A 20,545-nucleotide genomic window follows, 5' to 3' on the forward strand; every position below is an offset into this window, starting at 1 on the left:
GTAGCATCACACAGCAAACCTGCTCACTGCTTGAGCTGAATCAGGCTTTGAAAGCTCTCTCAGTTATTTTGCCTCCTTTTGTTGGAGGTAGCTGGCAGCTAATGTAGGCTGAACATGTCCTGGATGGAAGTGGTATCCATTTCATTTTCTCACTGCACTCTGGGTAAATCCACTCCTGCTCATTCATACCTAGGTTTTCGATGGAGTAGTATCTCTGCTTGCTGTCCACTCTGACCGTCTCAGCGTAAGGACTGCCCACTCCATAGCCAATGATGTAACCCCTGACCAGGATGTTGGGGCTGAGCGGTGGAGTCCAGGACATGATGATGCTGTTGGGGAGCGGCCTGACGTGCAGGGAGCTCGGCTGGTCGGGCACCTGACTCTCTGCAAACAGACCAACAATAAAATGTCACACACAAAGCAGATGACAGGGCTGTGGTTTGGGGAGCTCGGCACAGTGCTGACCTCTACCACCGCCAGCGGTATTAAAGCTAACCCTGTTAGTGCTCTCAGAAGCAGGTACTTAGAGCAGCTGCGGGTAACAAATGCTAACCCTGTTAGCCCTAAAAAGACCTGACACTTAGTGTTATTCCTCAGGAACGGATTAGATCAGATTAGCGCACTCTCGGTCCTCGGAGGGGAGATGCTTCATATCGTTTTATTGAGTGATAATCCATTGAAATCAGATTTGCGTCTCCCTCTGTCCCGGCCCGGAAACACAGTTAGCATGGATGTGTTTGTTGTTTTTATCTCTGCAGCGTCCTGCTGACCAGAACATCCTGCTGCTGAGCCGGTCAGCTTTTTTCAAAATTGTTCTGCTCAGAGTTATAAGGCTGCAAATCCTCAGAGCTGCAGCCAGATTGTTTCTGCATGTTGTTGTTCCTTCTGTCTGCAGCCTCACAACGGCGAACACCCCATAATGTAGCTGCAGGCAGATATGAGGACATTTTAATGCTTATTAGCATAGAGCAGTTCCCATTATAACTTAGAGAGTACCTGGTATATCCTGTCAGAGTATTTATATTTATTCTGGAGCTGAAATTTGTCTCAGTTGATGAGCTGAGGGGATGCACCGAGGCCCACTGTAAGATAATAGGAATTATTTTTACCCTGAGTCATAAAGCTACCTGTAGTCTACTCTATGAATAAAAACATGGAGCTGGAAATGAGCAGAATAGGCCCACTTTAAAGCACTAAATCCTCCACTTATGACTTTCTGCACAGTTACTGACAAACAAACTGTTCTGTGCTGTATTATTGTTGTTGTTTTGAATGATATTAAGAGCACGAAGGTGTTTTCTTTACATAATTCAGAAGAAAGAGATGTCCTGATTTTCTATCCTCAGTATTTAGGTTTAAATGAAGGACATCCTACAATACTTTAAAAAAAACACAACCTTTCTTTTCTTTTTTTCCTCCTCTGTTCCTTCCCCCCTCTCTTCCCTCCTCCATCGAGCTAAACTTCCATCCATCCACCCACAACAGCCTTTAACTGGTTAAATATTTATGGGAGTGTTGGGGCAGTGGAGGTGTTCACATCCTGTTAAACAGATCACTGCTGTCACACACATGCACACAAACACACACACTCTGTTGCTCCTTGTTTTTACCGTCCAGGTCATTCTCCGGCGTCTCAGCGGTGTACCAATCACTTGCTGGACCCGTCCCATTTGCTGTCATTGCTGCTACCTGGAAACTGTACTGACTGCCCTTCTCTAGACCTGTGAAGAGAGAAATCATGTCATTATACCTGACATTCACTTTTCAGTTCAATTCAATTTTATTTATATAGCACCAAATCACGGCAAACAGCCACCTCTAGTTACTTCATACCGTAAGGTAAAGACCCTACAATAATACAGAGAAAACCCAACAGTCTAAACGACCCCCTATGAGCAGCACTTGGTGACAGTGGGAAGGAAAAACTCCCTTTAAACAGGAAGAAACCTCCAGCAGAACCAGGCTCAGGGAGGGGGGGTCATCTGCTGAGGGGAGAAAGACAGGACAGAAGACACACTGTGTGCTTTCATGATCATGTGTATGATCATAAATATATTCCTGTTATCAGTTGGTTTGCTTCTTATAAGCAATTGAAAAGCAACAGGGTGTTATAAGAGCTCATATACAGACCCAGTGTTGTCTGTACTTGGATGGGCTTCTAGCTCTGTTGACAACCAAGCACGTATATTTTGTGATTTTTATTTTTATTCTAATACTGGATGGTCCCCGTGCTCTTATTTTTAAAGTTCAGATGCTGCTAACCAGCTAGCTCTGGTCCTTCCTGTCTCATGTTTTCTCTTCTTTTAGCCTGGTAGGAGCTCACGCACCTCACCACTAAAAGGAGGCTGTTTACGAAACACCAAAGAAGAAGAACATATTTAATGTAGCAGAAAGCAGACTGATCAAACACGCGGTGCTGCTACATCCATGTAGCCTCATATCAGACCTGTCAGCTCGTTGCCGGGCTCGAACGTGGGGAACCAGACAAACCGCCGTCAGATGGCTCTGAAGAATCAGTGACAATAAGGTCCAGTACAAACACTGCCAAGTAAAGCTAGCATGCATGCGCACCACAACTACACCCACATCTGAGAGTGCAGCACTCTTTGAAGGATAGTCGATAGTGCTGAAGGAGCTCCCTGCAGCACTAAGTGGGATCAGCACTGCATGGAGGGACTTGAGGCTTAGTTAATATGTGCCATTACATAAATAGAGTAAAATAAAGGTTTAATCATAGCGTTAAGTATGTTTATTTAATCTGCTGTTCTCTTCACCTCCTCGGAGAAGCAGCTTATTTAATAAAAAAATAAAATGAAATCATTTTATTCATTTAAATTTGTCTTCTTATTGTCAGACAATAAGAAGGAGTGATTACTGCTGACGGGCGGGTTTGCAGCAGGCAGATCAGATTCCAGACACGCACACACACAAAGCAGACCTGCCACTGGGGGACGGATTCTGATGCAGACAGACAGATGAAGATAACCATCAGTAGAAAATAATGAAAAGGAAGATCACTTTCATTCAAATCCTGCAAACCTCAAATTGAAATAATAGCTGGTGGCAGTTTGAATGCAGACACACAATCACACACACATGCAGACTTTTAATGCAGCTGGTTTCCACCAAAGTAAAGAAATGCACACACACACACACACACACACACACACACACACACACACACACACACACACACACACACACACACTTCTTTAGGTTTTAAATCTTCTTTGTCTCTATTTGAAGATTTGCACCTGCTGACTGTCATATTAGGCTCAGTGAAAACGATCTGTGCTTTCATTAGATCCTCACATATATGTCAGGTGGGGTCTTTACAGCAGGGTTTGTGTAGTCTGGGCCGAACAAGCAGACTCGTCAGAACAAAGAGTCCAGCTCTAAAAGATTTATTTGGGCGAGAAAATGAGGGCAAATACTAAAAGATGAGTCTGGCAATTTATCGTAATCTCTGAGACATTACAGCCCCCTGATGAGACTGAATTGATCTTACTAACAAGTACTGTGTGTATGAAAAAACCAAATATTTTATTCTTCTGAGCTGAATCCCCAAACAAATGCTCCTATTTGAGTGATGTTGCATAAAACCGACAGCAGATACATCTTTAACCATTTCAGTCCTTCAGAGTAAATGGATTCAGCTTTCAGAGGCTCACCGGTGAACAGGTACCACAGGTTGTTGGGTTCGATGGCTTCCTGGTCTCCGCGCCGGCCGGTCTTCCTGTATTTGATCTTGTAAGCTGTGATGATCCCATTCTGGGCGCCGCGAGGAGGAGGCTGCCAGGATACTTTGATGCTCTGACAGACAAAAAAACAGACCAACAACAACAAGTAAGCAGAGCGGCCAAATATCATGTGACTCACGGTGAGTTTACAGAAACACATCTGTTTCTGTCTCGCTGCTTTGTGTGTCTGTCAGTCTGTCTGTGAACATTTTATATCAGTGGGTTACTGCTTTGTGACCCTTCTGTGCCCCGCTGTAGCGCTCCATCTAATCGTGGTAGTTTTTCCAGCCACAGCGTCTCATAGCTGAGTTCCATTTATATTGGCCTTTTTATGGTTATTACATGTGTCCTTGTAACTGTTTTTGATCTAATGCTGATAATTTTGAGTTTGGGTCCATGTGTAGTTCTTTTCATCTAATTCCGGTACTTTTGGGCCATTTTGGGTCTGTGTGGTTGCTTTCCATCCAGTAGTGATAGTTTCCAGTTTCTTGTCACTTTGTGGCCATTTTGGCAATTTTGAGTCAGTTTGTCATGTGGTCAGTTTCTGTTTCTTTGTTGCTTTTCATTTGGTTCAATTTTTTGGGGGGTTCAGTGGTAATTTGTGGTCCTGTAGCTGAGCTCCATAGTACTGGACTTCTTTGTGGTCTCGTTGTGGTTCTTTTCCATTAGTGATGGGAATTCCGGCTCTTTTCAGAGAGCCGGCTCTTTAGGCTCAGCTCCCAAAGAAGAGCCGGCTCTTTCGGCTCCTAAATGGCTCCTTAGATTTTAATTTTTTTTAAAAAGTGTAAAATGAATTAGTAATGTAAAAACACAACATTAGGCCTATATCAAACGTTTCTTTATATATTCAACATATAATAGAGTGCTCCAAACACAAATTATAAAACAAAAGATTGGAAATCAGAAAAAACAAGGGCCTTTGAGCACATGATCCTGTTTCTCCTGCCTGATGACCTGCCCTGTTCCGTTCTTCTAATTGCACTGAGGGATGAACAATTCGTATATGTTGTGCAGGTTGTTTGTGGAGCCTGCTCAATATTAAATTTTAAATTTGCAGTCTACACTCTATCACATTAATCCTTTAACGTCAGGCAATCGCTGCTGAATCGTAGGTTTGCTGACCTTACAAGCTGCGAACAGCTGATTAAGACGTAGCCTCACCTCAGAGTCAGCTGGTCAAAGGAACTTGATCAGCTGGCTTTTTACCGTAACTCCGGGACCATTCGTGCTATCGAAAAAATTCAAACGGTTCCCGAAAGTTCAGAAATTGCACTTCACAGTCATGTAGTTGTCTTACGGTATTTGTTGCCGGAAGTCCACAAACGCCGGCACTTTTGAAGTAGGCTGTGTCTCCTTCACATGTTTGGAGGTATAAAGTTGAAATGTGTCCAGTCTTTACTACGTTTTCCGTCACACATTTTCCTCACCGTGTGTAGCCTCTATGTAAAGCGCAACTTCCTTTAGCTCTAAACTGTCTCTGAGCGCATTTGCAGGAGCCCCTCCCTCTCTGCTGTTTGTTTACTCCCTGCGCAGCGCGTCCGTGGACCCTCCCCTCCCGCTCAGTGTAGACGGTCATACGCTACCATTCATCTTAACCAATCACGTGCGGCTTCCACAAAAAAAAAAAAAAAAAAAAAAAAAAAATGAAACTAAACGAACGAAAAGAAAAAAGAAACGGCTCACTATCAGGAGCGGGCTCCCATCGTTCACTTCAAAGAGCCGGCTCTTAGAGCCGGATCGTTCGCGAACGACCCATCACTATTTTCCATTATCATAACCCAGACTCAACGAGAAGGACAAAATATGGAGACCACATTTTTATGGTTAATTTGGTAGCATATTTACATATTTGCTAGGATATTTATGTATTTGTCAGTATTTTTTATTTTTTTTTTGCTTCTTTAAACTTGTTCTGCATCCCACTGTGTCTTTTCAGATTTCTCTGTTATTGCCGTGGTCACCATTTTGGGTCTGTGTGGTTGTTTTCATCTCATGGTGACAGGTTCAGACGTCTCTGTTATTGTAGGTCTGTTTGTGACCTGTTTTCTGGCCGTTTTGGGGTTTTTGTGTTGTTCATTTAGGAGTGTGTAACAAGTGTGCATCTCACTCTCTGTTCATTGCTCTAGTGTTAGAGAGCCTCTTTTGGTCTCTGTGTGGTCTCCTTGGATTTGATTTATAACTTTTAGGAGCAGTTTGGGGTCAGTTTTGGGTTTTAATGTAGATTTAAGTCTCTTAGTTTTGGGTCATAATTCAGAATCACTTCTGCCTACCAACATAAAATTTAGTGTAAAAAGTATGGACCTATTAAGAGAGCGATAATGTGTTTAATATAATTTAATAGTCTGTGTCTGAATTAACTTGTGAAATTTATTAAAAAATCTTTTTTCAGTTTTAAGCCTCACCAGCTCATACGTATCAGTAACTATCTCCAAAGTGAGCATCACAGTATGATCTTTATATCGTGCCATGGCTGTGAGCTGCTCTGTGGGTTTTGGAATTAGTAAAAGGAAAAAAAGAGGTGTAAAAAATGAAGTCTGAAATAGGCCAAAATGATTAAATAATCCCTGAGGGGACAACATGAACCACATGCTGTCTAACATATCACAAACATAAATAAGGCATAATTTCTGAAAGTGTTTGTGTTTTCATCGCAGGAGAGTGTGAAAAGGGCCTGCATGCAAATCTGATCAGCAATCAGCAGAGAAGCTCGTCTGGCTTCTGTTGTGTTTCTATTTCAATTTGCACGTGTATGAGTGTGTATCTGTGTGTGCTCGGGTGTGCGTTGCATGAATTTTAATTGCTTTATTTGCATGTTAACAACCCACCTCTGACACACACAAACAGACACGCGCGTGCGCACGCACACACAACAGATGTTTGCCTGGCCCCCAGTGCGCTCTGCTCTGTGAGGCAGCTGCCATCAACCAGCCTGCTGATATACTCAGTCTGACCCTGTGTGTGTGTGTGTGTGTGTGTGTGTGTCAGGTGGGATGAACATTAATGAATGAAGATTAATGAATTACAAAAGAAAAAAATCCTCCATCTCCATCGCTTTTTTCTTCATATAAATGTTTTCCAGAAGTTCTCCTGCTCGGTGTGGGTGTAACTGATGATAATAGGAATTACTATAAAGATAAACTGGAGGATATTTAAAAATGTGGAGGTTAATACAACTAAATGCTGTGCACTGGATAAACGTAGCCCTCATGGCTTGTTTTTGAACTGGTGACTTTTAATTGAAATGTGCATGTCAGACAGATGCAGAATGACTCCACATAGAGACACAGCTTCACAGTGAAAACCTGCCAGGCTGAAACTCAGGAAACGTGGTGCAGACATGGATGATGGGCAAAGGAAGAAACCGCCCTACATTCTGATCTGCATCCATGTTACCTTCTTTAAAACTGCCATGTGGTACTGACCTCGGCAGACAGTGCTCTCTGATTAACTTTCTAGTATATGCAATATGTATTTGCAGTTCATTCATGACAATTACAGTCAAATGGAAACTGATTTATGTCCAAATGCAGTAGTTTATATTTTGTAGTATGGCTCAGCATGACAACGGATATGACTCTGAGGAGTGGTGGAGGTGGGTTGTAAAGTGGGTTGCAGACAAGTGTGGACAGTCTAAAGCTACTTAACTATCAGCAGTGTTAATTTCGTTGACGAACTATTTTTGTAATAGTTTTCGTCAACGACCCTTTTTTTCATGACGAAAACGAGGCAATAACCAAATAAAAACCACCTAAAAGGATAAAAATGATGACAAAATTAACTGACACTTTCATCAACGAATGAAAACAAGACAAAAATGCTCAGTGGGGACGACATCCAGTCAGAGCTGATGTAATTTTGTGACAGTGCAGGACAAGTTAGGGAAACATCCAATCAAACGCACAGTTGCACAAATTTGATCTAAACCCAGGAAGACCAAACTAGCCTGTGAATTTTTCAGGCAGAGCAGGACTACTCATCAATATTTTATTGTTATGATCGATAAACAAGGTCAGGTAAATAAAGATGTTGTTTGTTCAATATGTTTGTGTGTGTATTGGTCTTTCAAGCATTAATATTATTCCATAACTTTTAATAAATGTTTAATTTTGTCTAAGTGTGTATAATGACTAATTCAAGGGAACTGACATTTTACACCCTTTATATTTTAGTTGACTATATTCTTACGCTAATCGGTCGACTAAAACTAAAACTATTCAGATGACTAAATTACGACTAAAACTAAATCAAAATTTGCTGTCAAAGTTAACACTGACTATCAGGCCCTGCATGAGAAGTTTCCATCAGACGTGATGAAGGGTATCAGCTGAGCTAACCAACAGGCTGGGTGCATGGTGCTCATCAAAGTGCTTAAAAATCCAACTTTACTGAACTGGATGTGATTTTTGATGTGACAGCTTTAATACACGCTGGCCGGCCTGTCACCGTTTTGAGTTTGTATTCATTTATTTTGCCAGTTTTGGATCCAATCAGTGAATCGCTCTTTGCAGTTCGCATATTCATCAGTCAGATGTTGCTTGTTAGTTCGTGTGTGACCTTTTGCCTCCCATGTGCCGTACACATGTGTATCACTACTGCTTGGAATTAAAGTTTTCAGTATTTTAATGTCACTCTGCCTCATGCTGTCCTGCATTTGGGTCCTGCTTTGGTTCATTATCCAGCCAATCAGAAACCAATTTGCTGTCACGTTCAGTGAAAAGGATCAACTCAAACAGACTGTAGTTTTACACAGAGTCCAAACCGCCCAGAACACCTTCCTGCTGTAAAGACAGTAATACATGTTACTGTAATGACACATTCAAGCACACTCAGTGATGGTGTGCGGATCCCTGCTTCAGCGGTGGTGCAAGTCATCCGGCCAACAAGCAGTTTAAATATTCAGCCTGTGTTACTGTGAGGATGGCCGCAGAGGAATTCATTAACATTTAGCTGCACCTGTTCCCTCTGCTGCTCCTCATCCAGCTAATTGATTACAGCAGAACTGATTATGAGAGGAAAGAGGGGGAGGAGGGGAAAGAGAGGAGAGGCAGAAGGATGGAGGGGGCTGGGGACGGGGACAAACTGAATAAATATGAGTCGGCCAAATTCCTCCATACACACACTCTCTCTCTCTCACACCCTCTCTGGTTGGGCATCGCCACGCGCTTCATTAACTAATTAGCCACTTTGACAGGACACAGTTGGATGTGAGGTCTCCATGGAAACGGTTCAGAAGTTAAATTCGTGTTGCAACATCTCCCACGGGGACCGAAGAGGGAAACCGTGAAGGAGGACAATGCTGCCAGCATACCTGCTCTCCATCTGGAGAGAAGTGCTCCGTTCCTCCTCAACAGCAGCTACTTCTTTCATCTCAGGCTCTCGCAGTGGTACTACAGTGCTCCACCTCCACTAAACACACCACTGCTCATGTGATACTGAGTGCAATTAAGACCTGCTGCAGGCACTGAGACTGCTCCCACCGGACACATCAAAATCTGGGATTTGTCCTCTTAGGAACCAAGGTCGGATTTCACAGCCACTCCGATCGATAAAACATGGAATGACCAATCACAAGTCACATGTGGTGTGACATCAGTGACATCAGTGAATCTAAACACAATTTGGTAGTTTTGCTAACCAACAGAAGGCAGGCGCTCTTTGAACTGATACGGGGATATTGCATTAAAAGAATTAAATGTATTTATTATAGTTTACATTGGTGTTTCCACTGCTGTACAGATTGACGGCTCACTTATAAACGCCCGTAGTGAAGCTAGTAGTAAACATTCATATGAGCTTACATCATAATGTTCCTCATTTGAATTTGGACAGTCTCCCTTCAGTGGTGTCGACTCATGAACCTCTGCACTGCGTTCAGCTCCATGGCAGAATCGCCCTGACCACTTGAACTTGTGTCTCAGTGATACAAGCTGGATCTCTGCTAGTGCGTCACAAGAGGGACCCTTTAACTTATTTTGTTTGAAAGATGAAGATGCCGGGAGAGAAATCTGGTAAGCGACTCATGTGTGAACAAAAATCCCTGTGTTCTGGTAGATCACGCCATCAGGTATGAAAGAGTTTCCTCTGAATGTTCTCTTCAGAAGCCTTTAAATGCTAAAGTGGGAACTCCACAACAATGACAATCTTATAAATGATAAATTCTTGGTGCACAAAGGTGGAAAATGGCAACCATGATCCTGGTCCTGCTTCTCAGCTGCTCGGCCGCAGGTTAGACACCCAGTTTTCATCAACAGCGATGATCCTCCTCACAAAATTTGTCAGTTTGAAACAGAAGTTCATGTTTTCTCTCTGTACAAACTGCAGAGCACACAGTGTGAGTGATCAGAGCAGCATTTCTGCAGTGATCTGAGGTAGGAGCTGCACTACAGGATGTTTGGATATAACCAAGAAAATGACACATTTTAACCAGCTAAGATTCAGATTTTTATGGTCCCATTGATCAAGCCTCCTTTATATTGTTGCATACTGTCATCAGTGTGATGCTTTCATCGTGAACAGTGAAAAATATTCTCATTCTTCATGATGAATGTAGTGAAAACATGCCTTTAAAATATCATCCATCCATCCATCCATCCATCCATCCATCCATCCATCCATCCATCCATCCATCCATCCATCCGAGTGGCAGGAGAATAAACAGGGTGTTCTAGGTGCATCCTTTGCCCCAGCTATGTTTTCCATTTCCTCCTGGAGGATCCCAAAGCATTTCCAACCAGATGATCTATAATCACTCTACCAGTGGGTGGACCCTTTGCTCTCCTTCCAATTTTTATAGACAGAAAATCTCCAAGAAGAGAAAACCAGGAGGCTTGATCAGTTGCCCCAACCAGCTCAGTTGGCTCCTTCCAGTGCAAAGAGGGTAGCCTATCTCTAAGGCTAACCTCAGTCTGCCTCAAGAGAGGCATTACTGGGGATGCTGCACCAAACTGCTGGCCCATCTCTCACTCCAACCTTCCCAGTGTTCATAAACTGCATCCTGAGATGCAGAGAACTGTCTTGCTTGGAGTAACAGGTCTCCCAATCCAAAAGAAGAAATCCTAAATAATCCTGTAAAACTATTACTCTTATAAATGGTTAGAATTTGGGAATATATACAAATATACCAGAGACTGCTGGTATATTTGTGCAGGTGTGTGTATACAGCACAGGAAGGACCATTCTTTGGCACTATCCAGCAATTTTGCTCTAAAAGTTAGGTATTTACCAAGCTCAGATCTCATAGAGGCAGACTGCTAAAAGGCAGAAATCACAATCATCAGAAAGAACTGCCTCACAGATCCGACAAGCCATATAATCCACCACCTGTCCAATCGCATTAACCTTATTATTAAGTAGAAGTCAAAACCCGAGACCTGTACGCCCCCATACCATCCTGCTTTCCTGCTGTCTGTATCGAGCAGTTAGCGAGAGAATAAAATGCAAATCATCTGAAACTGTCTGTTAATGTCAGACGTACATTGGTAGAAATCATGTCTCTGAACTAGTGAGGTGTGTTATGTTCATTCATTTATTGAGTTTCACGCCTTTCACGGTGCAGACTGAACTAAATGGGAACCGTGGAACAATTAAGCTGAAATCAGAAGTATTTCCTTTCCATGTGTGATTTAGGGGTGAAGTGGCCTCCGGCGGTACTGAAACACCAGATCATTTCTCTCTATAGTTTTCCTGCTCTGACTGGAGCAGAAAATGTTGGGAACCCAAACGCCTCCTGCAGCTGCTTTATATTCAGAGGTGGATGACATTGTAAAGCAGCAGGGCAAGCGGAGGCATGGCCTCATTCGGCGCCTTCAAACAGGCAGAGCGCTTCCGTCTCTTTTAATTTTCCCTCAGAGAACACCAGGAAAATGCACGGAGGTCTGCAGAAAGCTGATGAAGATAACGCTGATAATAATACAGATAATGATCAGACAGCCTTGATAATCATAGTTGGGGTGGGGGCACACACATCTTACAGAAATTTAATGAAGATAACCAAAGACATGCCAACACTGCTCTGAAGTCTGATACAGCACATACATTCACTGGTTTCATGTATGTGCAGCACAGGCTTCAAAACTCCTTTAATTTCCTGCTGAACTACGAACATGTTCACACATACTCCTCATTAAACAGCTGAAACATCCTCTCAGTGTCAAACCCCTGACCCGGGTTATCCCCCAATCTAGGTTCTCAGTGGATCAGCTGAGATGGACTCCGGCCCCACTGCGACCTTGGATGGATGAGCACGCATCAGCCTGCAAAGAAAAGCTCAATCCCAAAGAGAAATAACAGTAACTACAACACATTATGAGTAGCAGAAAAGTGGCAGAACTGCGAAGAGGAGAAGCTGATGAAGACAACATTGGTATCTTGAATGTTTTAGCTGGTTTTTTTGCACCATCTGCACCATCCAGCTGAAGTCCTCACAGGCAGGTCTCATCACTCCGTAGCATCTTCTTAATTTTTATACTACACATCTTCTTTTTTCAAAGCGGTTTACATGAAATTACACTAATACTAATACTACTTTAGCTAATAATCATGCCTTTGCACGGAGCACAGGCACAGAACATGCACACGCCACACATACAGCCAGCCAAGAGATTTGAACCCAGAACCTTCTTCCTGTGAGGCGACATCTTCCATCTTGCCGCTCATCTCCTATATTACACATTATTATTATCTCTTGTCCGTTCTACCCCTTTAAAAAGTCCCCAGACCATTACAGGACAGAGGTTTTGGTATCATAAAGTCATGTAAGAGAGAATGGTTGTCTGTGTCTCTGTGTTGACCCTGCCTTTCACCCCACGACTGCTGGGATACCTCCCCAACAACCCTGAAATGGACAAGCGGTTAAAGAACTTGGTGGAAATTCAGGTGCCAAAGTCCCAATTCCCATCCAACCTGTTTTAAGTTCTCATGAACTCAGACACTCAACTACTCCTGCGCACAGACTGCTGGGATAGTTTGGGCGTCATTAGGGTGGAAACTGGGACTGGGAAGAGTGCCATGATTCCCTGCCTGTCTACTTCCTGTCACTGAGGCACAAACACAGGATGAGGTGAATAAGGAGGCACAAAGCCCAAACTAACATGAGAACTGTAGTTCAGTCAGGACAACTACAGCTCACAGCAGAACAATATTTCCATCTGCAGTAATTTATACTTGGCAGTACCTATCTCTGTTGAGATCAGCTGATCTGCTGGGATTATAGCTCAGCTTTACTTTGTGGTCTGCCTGAACTAATGCTGTATTCGATTCTTTCACTTCAGATGATGATCACTTCCTCCTATAACCCTCCTGTATCTCCTCTGCCTCTGTAAAGCAGTGCAGGTATTTAGAAACTCCAGCGCTGCTGATTCAGGACATGCAGCAGCTCTGATGCATTTAATTTATGGGTGCAGTCGGTGTTATTGTGTTTGGAGCTGTACTTCGACTGTTTGTGCCGCCGAGCGATTTGTGCGATCGATGTATGAAAAAAGCTCTGAAGAACAACAAAATGTTAAAGTGAACCTGGAATTAATTCAGTGGGCATCTCCTCTGTTTCTGTATGCTGAGCTGCAGAGTGAGGGCTGCATACAGAACGCCTCATCCACCCTGTGACCTACACACACACACACACACACACACACACACACACACACACACACACACACACACACACACACACACACACACACAAAGGACCAGGTGGGTAAACACTCCCTGAATTCAATCTGTGATTGTTTGTTTATGTCCTCTGGGTGAGAGCTGCAATCACATTGACTGTGTCTGTGTGTGTGTGTGTGTGTGTGTGTGTGTGTGTGTGTGTGTGTGTGTGCAAATGCCCTCTGGGTAAGAGGAGCAATCACAAGGAGGGCAGAATGTCTCTATTTGGTCTGCAACGAAACATGCGATGCCACGCTGCACCATTCAGTGTGTGTGCTCAGAAAACAAGCAGCTGTTAGGGTCTATACCAAAAATACACTTGGGGTGTGTGTGTGTGTGTGTGTGTGTGTGTGTGCAGTTGGTTCCTTGTATATAGAGGATATTTATAGTGAGGATCTATCCTGTTTTTTTCCTAACTCTGTATTTTTATTCTATTGTAGGAAAAACCCTTATTTATCTGATACTTAGAGCAGACCCTCAGTTCATCCTCTGCAGGAAACAAGCTCTTTTAGCTGATCTGTCTGTAAGGCCAGTGTGTGTGTGTGTGAGACAGAAAATAAGGGAAAACATAATAATATATGTAAAATAAACGTGTTTAAAGAAATTCCAGAGTTTTGTGGTAGGACTAAGGACTAAAAAGAACATATGTTCCTATCCATACCTTACATATAGGTGCCTATATCTATAGAAGTACACTCATCTATATCTATAAATGGTATATTCATGGCATCAGTTCCACTATTTTTCATTGGTGTTGATCATTTAGAAACCTATTTGGTTTCATCCACCCAACATTTACTTTTTCCCTGAGAGCGGGATGCTGGAGTCTGTCCCAGCCTTTAGTGGGCAAGAGGTGGACTACATCCTGGACGGGTCACCAGCCTCTCACAAGGCGAACACAGTGAGACGGAGAACTAAATAATCTGTTTTGGATTTAAAAACCTAATAAAACATTGTAATTTAACAGAAACATTTCCTGCAGTGTGGATCCGTACATTTGGCTCATTAAATTGTTCTTGCAGCCTGATTCTTGATGCCAGATGTTCTCAGATACCCCCTCTGACACCCACCCGTGTTGCTAATCATCTCCAGTTCTGGGGTTTTGTGTAGAGCCATCACAGTAACAGGATGATTACACCCTCAGAACCAAAACTAAAAACATAATCATCACTTTGTCATTCATCAGCTTCTGTGTCCTTTCATCGCCATCACCTGAAGCTCTGCCCACCTCATCAGGATAATAGAGTGGCAACAGTCGCACTGATTGGACCAGGGAGGGTCCCGTGACCTGCATCCAGTTTATTGTTTTGTTATTTGTCACAGCTGTCCTACAAGGATGTGAGCATGCCCAGTCGACATTTCAAAAACCACACAGGAGATGACTGTTGGTCAGTCACGGCAGGAGTCTTGGTCACGGTCTAAAGTCTAAACACAACAAAACGTTCCTGAAACAGGTCCAACCTGCAGCCGGTGAAACTCTATTATAAACTCTATTATAAACTCTATTACACCACGATGCCAAAATCTGAATTCTAATAAACTGCTGGATAAAAGACCCCGGAGGATATTTGTTCCTGGCAAGAACAATCAAGAGTTAACTTTAAGAGCAGCTCAGATATGTAAATGATTCTAATTAACTGAATCATTCTGTGCGGTCTTTTGTATGTCAGTGTGAAGGAGAAATTTTATACATGTTTTGGCCAAAGGAGGAACTGCTGTGATTTTCCATTACAGACCTCCTCCAGATTTAAGCTTTAAAAGCTATTTTGAATCGTGCCTGAAACCCAGCTGCTCCGACAAGAGCCAAACGTCGTTGAAGTTCACTAAAGAAGAGACATCATGAGTGTCCATGCTACCCATGATATATAGAGTACTGTGATCCCTGATCTGAAGAGTCTCGGACTGCATGAAATCATCATTTCCTGCAATAATATATTGGTACTCTGTCATTGGGGGGGCAAACTGATTAAAATAATAATCAGTTATTTCAAATAAATGAATCACAGACATCTACCTGAAACCTAATCTCAGCGTCTTAATGCTAATGCTATATTTGCTGCTGCTAACTTAGTTCCAGCTAGCTTCACCTTTTTGGGTGGGTGGGGGTGTTGGAGCCTATCCCAGCTGCCATAGCTTGAGAAGCAGAGTACACCTTGGACAGGTAGTTAGTCTGTCACAGGGCTAACACACAGAGACAGACGACTGTTCACGCTCTATCACTTTCTATCAGCCACTCGTGGTCTGCTGCTATCTCTAAAGCCACTATTAGAAACCTTTTGTCAGGACTGAAGGCTGAAGTCCTCATTTTTTTCTATTTATTGAAGTCTGTATTGAAATTCGATCTTTTTAATTCTTCTCACTTTTGTCTGCCTGCTTTAGAAATGTCAGTGAAGCCACACATTAACATAAAAAAAGCCTCTTGTTTGAACTATTTAACTCATGACACTTTCATTTAGTTCTAATATCACGCTTTCCACTATCACAATGGTGCTTAGTCAGCCATTTGAGGTGTGAACAGAAAGTTCCAGGAACAGACACAAAAGCTTTACCTAATTTAAATGTGGACAGCCTCCCCTTCAAGGTCATCTTCTCAGACATGAAGCCTCCAGGACCAGCCCTAGTTCTGACCACTTAAACCACACTGAGATTTCACCAGAGCTGCAAACTTATGAGATCAAATTGATGAGAATTTCTTGAAGAGGATCTTCTTGAATTTACTGTTGGGTCTCTGGCTAATGCTACAATCCCACAGGGACAACAATGGTCGGAGACTGCGGCATGCAAACTTTTCTTAGTCGTAGGGAGGTTGCAGTCCTATTTTTTAGTCTAGTGGGACTGAGCCATAAGACCAAGCACTTTTCAGCACTTCTCAACTGAAGGCTCCACAGTTTCTAAACCTGAAAAAAATGTGTCACAGTCTACCATTTCTAGATTTGGTTCCCTGCACCTTTGTCCATTTCTTAAAAAAAGGAAAACCAAGTTGAAAGATCACTGTTTTTGACACACCAGTAAAAACCCAGCATGCATTACAGAAGCACGAGTACAAGGGGACAGGACTTCCACTGAGAAGTTTAAAAATAGCAGCTGTCCTGATGTGATGATGTTAGCAAGATGTTAGCAACAAATCCTTCAAGTCTGTTAAGCTGTGAGTGATCGGACTTGTTTGTCTAGCACATCCCTCAGACGCTCAATTGGATTGAGATCTGGGGAATTCGGAGGCCAAGTCAACACATTAGACTCATTGTTGTGCTCCTCAAAACATTCCTGAACCACACTTGCTTTGTGGCAGGGAGCATTATCCTGCTGAAAGAGGCCACGGCCATCAGGGAATAGGGTTTCCATAAAAGGATGCAACAATGCTTAGGTAGGTGGCAAACGTCAAGGTAACATCCACATGGATGGCAGGACTCAAGGTTTCCCAGCAGAACATTGCCCAAAGCATCACACTGCCTGCACTGGCTTGCCTTCTTCCCATAGTGCATCCTGGTGCCAGGTGCTTCCCAGGTAAGTGACCCACAGGCGCCCGACCATCCCCATGATGTAAAAGAAAACTTGATTTAACAGACCAGGCCACCTTTTTCCATTGCTCCCTGATCCAGTTCTGATCCTCACATGTGCATTGTTGGTACCTTCAGTGGTGGACGGGGTCAGCATGGGCACCCTGACTGGTCTGCAGCTGTGCAGCTCCATACTCAACAAACTGCTATGCCCTGTGGATTCTGACACCTTTCTATCATAACTTGCATGAACGTTTTCAGCAATTTGAACTACAGTAGCTCATCTGGTGGATCGGACCACACAGGTCAGTGAACCTTGGTCACCTATGACCCTGTCGCTGGTTCACCACTGTTCCTGTCTTGGACCACTTTGATAGATAACCTCTGCAGACCGGAACACCCCACAGGAGCTGCAGTTCTGGAGATGCTCTGATCCAGTCATCTAGCCATCACAATGTGGCCCAAATTTGTTCAAACCTGCTTAAATCCCTAAGTTTGCCCATTTTTCCTGCTTTGAGGACAAAATATTCACTAATATATCCCACCCACGAACAGGTGCCATGATGAAGAGATAATCAGTGTTATTTACTTCACCAGTCAGTGGTCATAATGTCATAATGAAGCACAACTTAAACAAATCTGTTAGTTTAATTTAGTAAATTTAACTAATGTTATTTAATTTAGTACAAAGATTTAAAGGTTGTCATTAATTTGGAATCTAAAATATTTCCTGTTGTTTTTAATTGTTTCTGGATCTTCAAGCTTTTATTGATTATTTCCAGGTTTTTGTGGAAATATGACTTTTATGATTTTTAGACTATTGGACAGATTTGTGTGTGAACATGAAATATATGGCTATGAAAGGCTAAACTTGCACATTTAAGATTAAAATGAATACATGCAAGAGTTACATAGCTAAGAATAGATGTGGAAGCAGCTCCCCAAGGAGGATGTCAGCTAAGAAATTTCATAAAGAACTCTGAAAAACCTAATTTCATACCCTAAAAAGTTAAATGAATATCTCACATTGAGCTCAGCAGGATACCTCACTGATATTTTCTTTAATTAATATTTAGACAAGTCTCCAAAGTCTCCATAGTAAAATATCTGATTCCTGTAGAGACTCACTGGGAGGCTAAATCGCTCCAGCAGGAACCTTTTTGGAGGATATTTTGCTAAAAGTCTGCAGTACGAGTGAATTCTTACCTAAAACCACTCCTGATCCGGAGCCTGACAGTCGTACATATACACGGAGTGACCCCAGCTGGACTCTCCAGAGGATTCTGGGTAAAAACCCCACAGCCTGACATAGTGTAAACTCTGTGCTGTGTTCAGCCAAGCATTCAACAACACACACTCACACACACTCACAGTAACGCTCCACTGACTGGAGGAAAGTTGAGGAAATGTCAAATTTGTCTGAAAAGTTGGTTTGACAGCAGAAACTTGACAGAAGTGGAAAGATTCACATTTTTTCCTTCAGCAACAAGCTGCAGAGAAACTGACTGAGGCAGGACACACATACACACAAGACACACACACACACACAGGCACTGGATGGTGTTTGTGTGTGTGTGTGTGTGTGTGTGTGTGTGTGTGTGTGTGTGTGTGTGTGTGTGTGTGTGTGTGTGTGTGTGTGTGATAGAGACAAATAAGGAGTAATCTGGTCACTGCAGAAGTTCATAGTTTGCATGCAGTTTTTTAGATTTCACTATAAAACTCATTTCTGCTGCGGATGCTTGCAGCTGCAGTACCTACCACGGCTTCTTTCACATCATGATCATCACAGTTCATGTTTCTTTACTTTGAGGGTGATCTAGGTGCTCATTCTCAGCTCCTGTAGCTTTGCATGATTCACAGTTCAAAATAATCCTTATTTGTTTTAGGCTGGACTCGCTCACTCTGCCCCCCCATTTAGCAAGACATATGAACAGCAGGTGGGTGGGGGCTTTTGTGTGAGATGACAATATAAGAATATAAGCTCTCTGTGACATCATAGAGAGCCAAGAGCAGAAAAAACTGTGTAAAGCTGAGTGTTTAGCACAGCCTGAATCTGAACTTTTGGCTCACAGGATTTACTTGCACTTACACTGACCTCATTACGTGAAACGTTGGCCATCTTTAATATGGACATCCCCAGCATATATATATATATATATATATATATATATATATATGAGAGGAAATGGGGATAAGCAGAATAAATCCCTTTTAAGTCACTCATATATTTCAACTTTCACATCTTTGAGTCTCCTGTGAAAATGATTTCAGCAGGCAGGCTTCGAGGAAAACCTGCAAACCAGTTCAGGCTTGAGCAGGTTCTTCATCTCCATATGATACTGTCACTTCAGCAAACATCTAATGCAATCATGCAAATTACCGCTGTCACTCCCTGCAGCGCTGTGCCATGCTGAGCTTGGTGTTTTGATGTTGGGAGTAATGAGGTCAAAGCCAGTATAAGCGCTGTACATTCCCATAGTGAGTGTTAGTTGGCTGCTTGAATTAAAAAGTCCACCGCAAAACACACCAATCAGCCTCCTTATGTCTTGTTACAATCCAGCTTTCACCTGGGAAACTTAGGATCCTGGGATTCATGTGGACATTATTTTGACTACTATACAACCCAAATAACCATTACTACAGACCAAACCCCACCTGTGCAGCAGCACTCCAATCAGCAGGACAAGGCGCCCCTTTTACACTCCAATAATGCTCAGGAATGACTCAAAGACCTCAACACACCGACCTAGCCTCTAGATCAGGGATCCTCAAATCCAGGTCTCGAGGTCCGGTGTCCTGCAGGTTTTAGATGTGCACAGGTGATCCAACACACCTGAATCAAATGGCTGAATTACTTCCTCAGTATGCAGTCAAGTTCTCCAGAGTCCTGCTAATGACTTCTATATTTGACTCTGCAGGACACCGGACCTCGAGGCCTGGATTTGAGGATCCCTGCTCTAGATATTATGGAACAAACCCTGCGTATAGAGGATCAATCCCACAGCCAAGCATGCCCACAGTTATAGGTCAGGAATTGTGGTAGCAAGTCAAATTTGGTCAAATTAAGCAGGCAAAGTTGGCAGAATACTTGGGTTTATTTTTTCACTTCCAAATAAATAATTTATGTCCAGTATCCAAAGTCATAGGCAGCCCTGCATGAGGAGTTCAAGTTGTGTCCAACTGACCAAAGATCCAGGATGCAAACATGCAGGACACATAGATTCAAAACTAATTTGTCCAGTTAGCCACTGATCTGCTAACTAAATCAGGGCTGCACCTCTTTGCGATTGCCACATATGTGCAGACAGATCCACGTTAAACTGAGGTACCGGACGACCGCTAATGCTAATGGCAGTGCCCGCCAGCAAGCTGTGATGATAGATCCGTTCTGGTGTTGTGCCAAAAAGTGATCATCTGCCAAATACAGCCAGTCATTTTTTGGCAAATACCAGAAAACACTTTTTGGCATGACATCGGCTACTTCCGTTATTTCGCAGGCTTCCACAGTGACGTCTGAGCGCCGCAGACTTTAAACGAAGCATCAAATTGTTGCAGTCCTAAAATAAATCCTTATGTTTTTAATGTTATTTTATCCTGGCCTTTTAAATCTCGGTGTGTTTTTATGTCACAGATATTGTTTATTTATCAATGTTTGCTTGATGA

At 42.8% G+C, this 20,545-nt stretch overlaps 1 protein-coding gene across 1 annotated transcript in view; it reads right to left on the reverse strand.

The window, feature by feature from the left end:
• dcc (DCC netrin 1 receptor) overlaps positions 1-20,545 on the reverse strand; it is a 137,222-nt gene that overhangs the window by 93,313 nt on the left and 23,364 nt on the right. Inside the window, exons 8-10 of the mRNA XM_030743288.1 lie at positions 3,672-3,813; positions 1,611-1,721; positions 190-384 (exon numbers count right to left, since the gene is read on the reverse strand). Of these exons, the coding sequence (XP_030599148.1) occupies positions 190-384; positions 1,611-1,721; positions 3,672-3,813 (448 nt within the window). The remainder of the gene's footprint in view (positions 1-189; positions 385-1,610; positions 1,722-3,671; positions 3,814-20,545) is intronic.

The sequence above is a fragment of the Archocentrus centrarchus genome, chromosome 12, assembly GCF_007364275.1.
Source record: "Archocentrus centrarchus isolate MPI-CPG fArcCen1 chromosome 12, fArcCen1, whole genome shotgun sequence".
In the NCBI taxonomy this organism is placed as follows: Eukaryota; Metazoa; Chordata; class Actinopteri; order Cichliformes; family Cichlidae; genus Archocentrus; species Archocentrus centrarchus.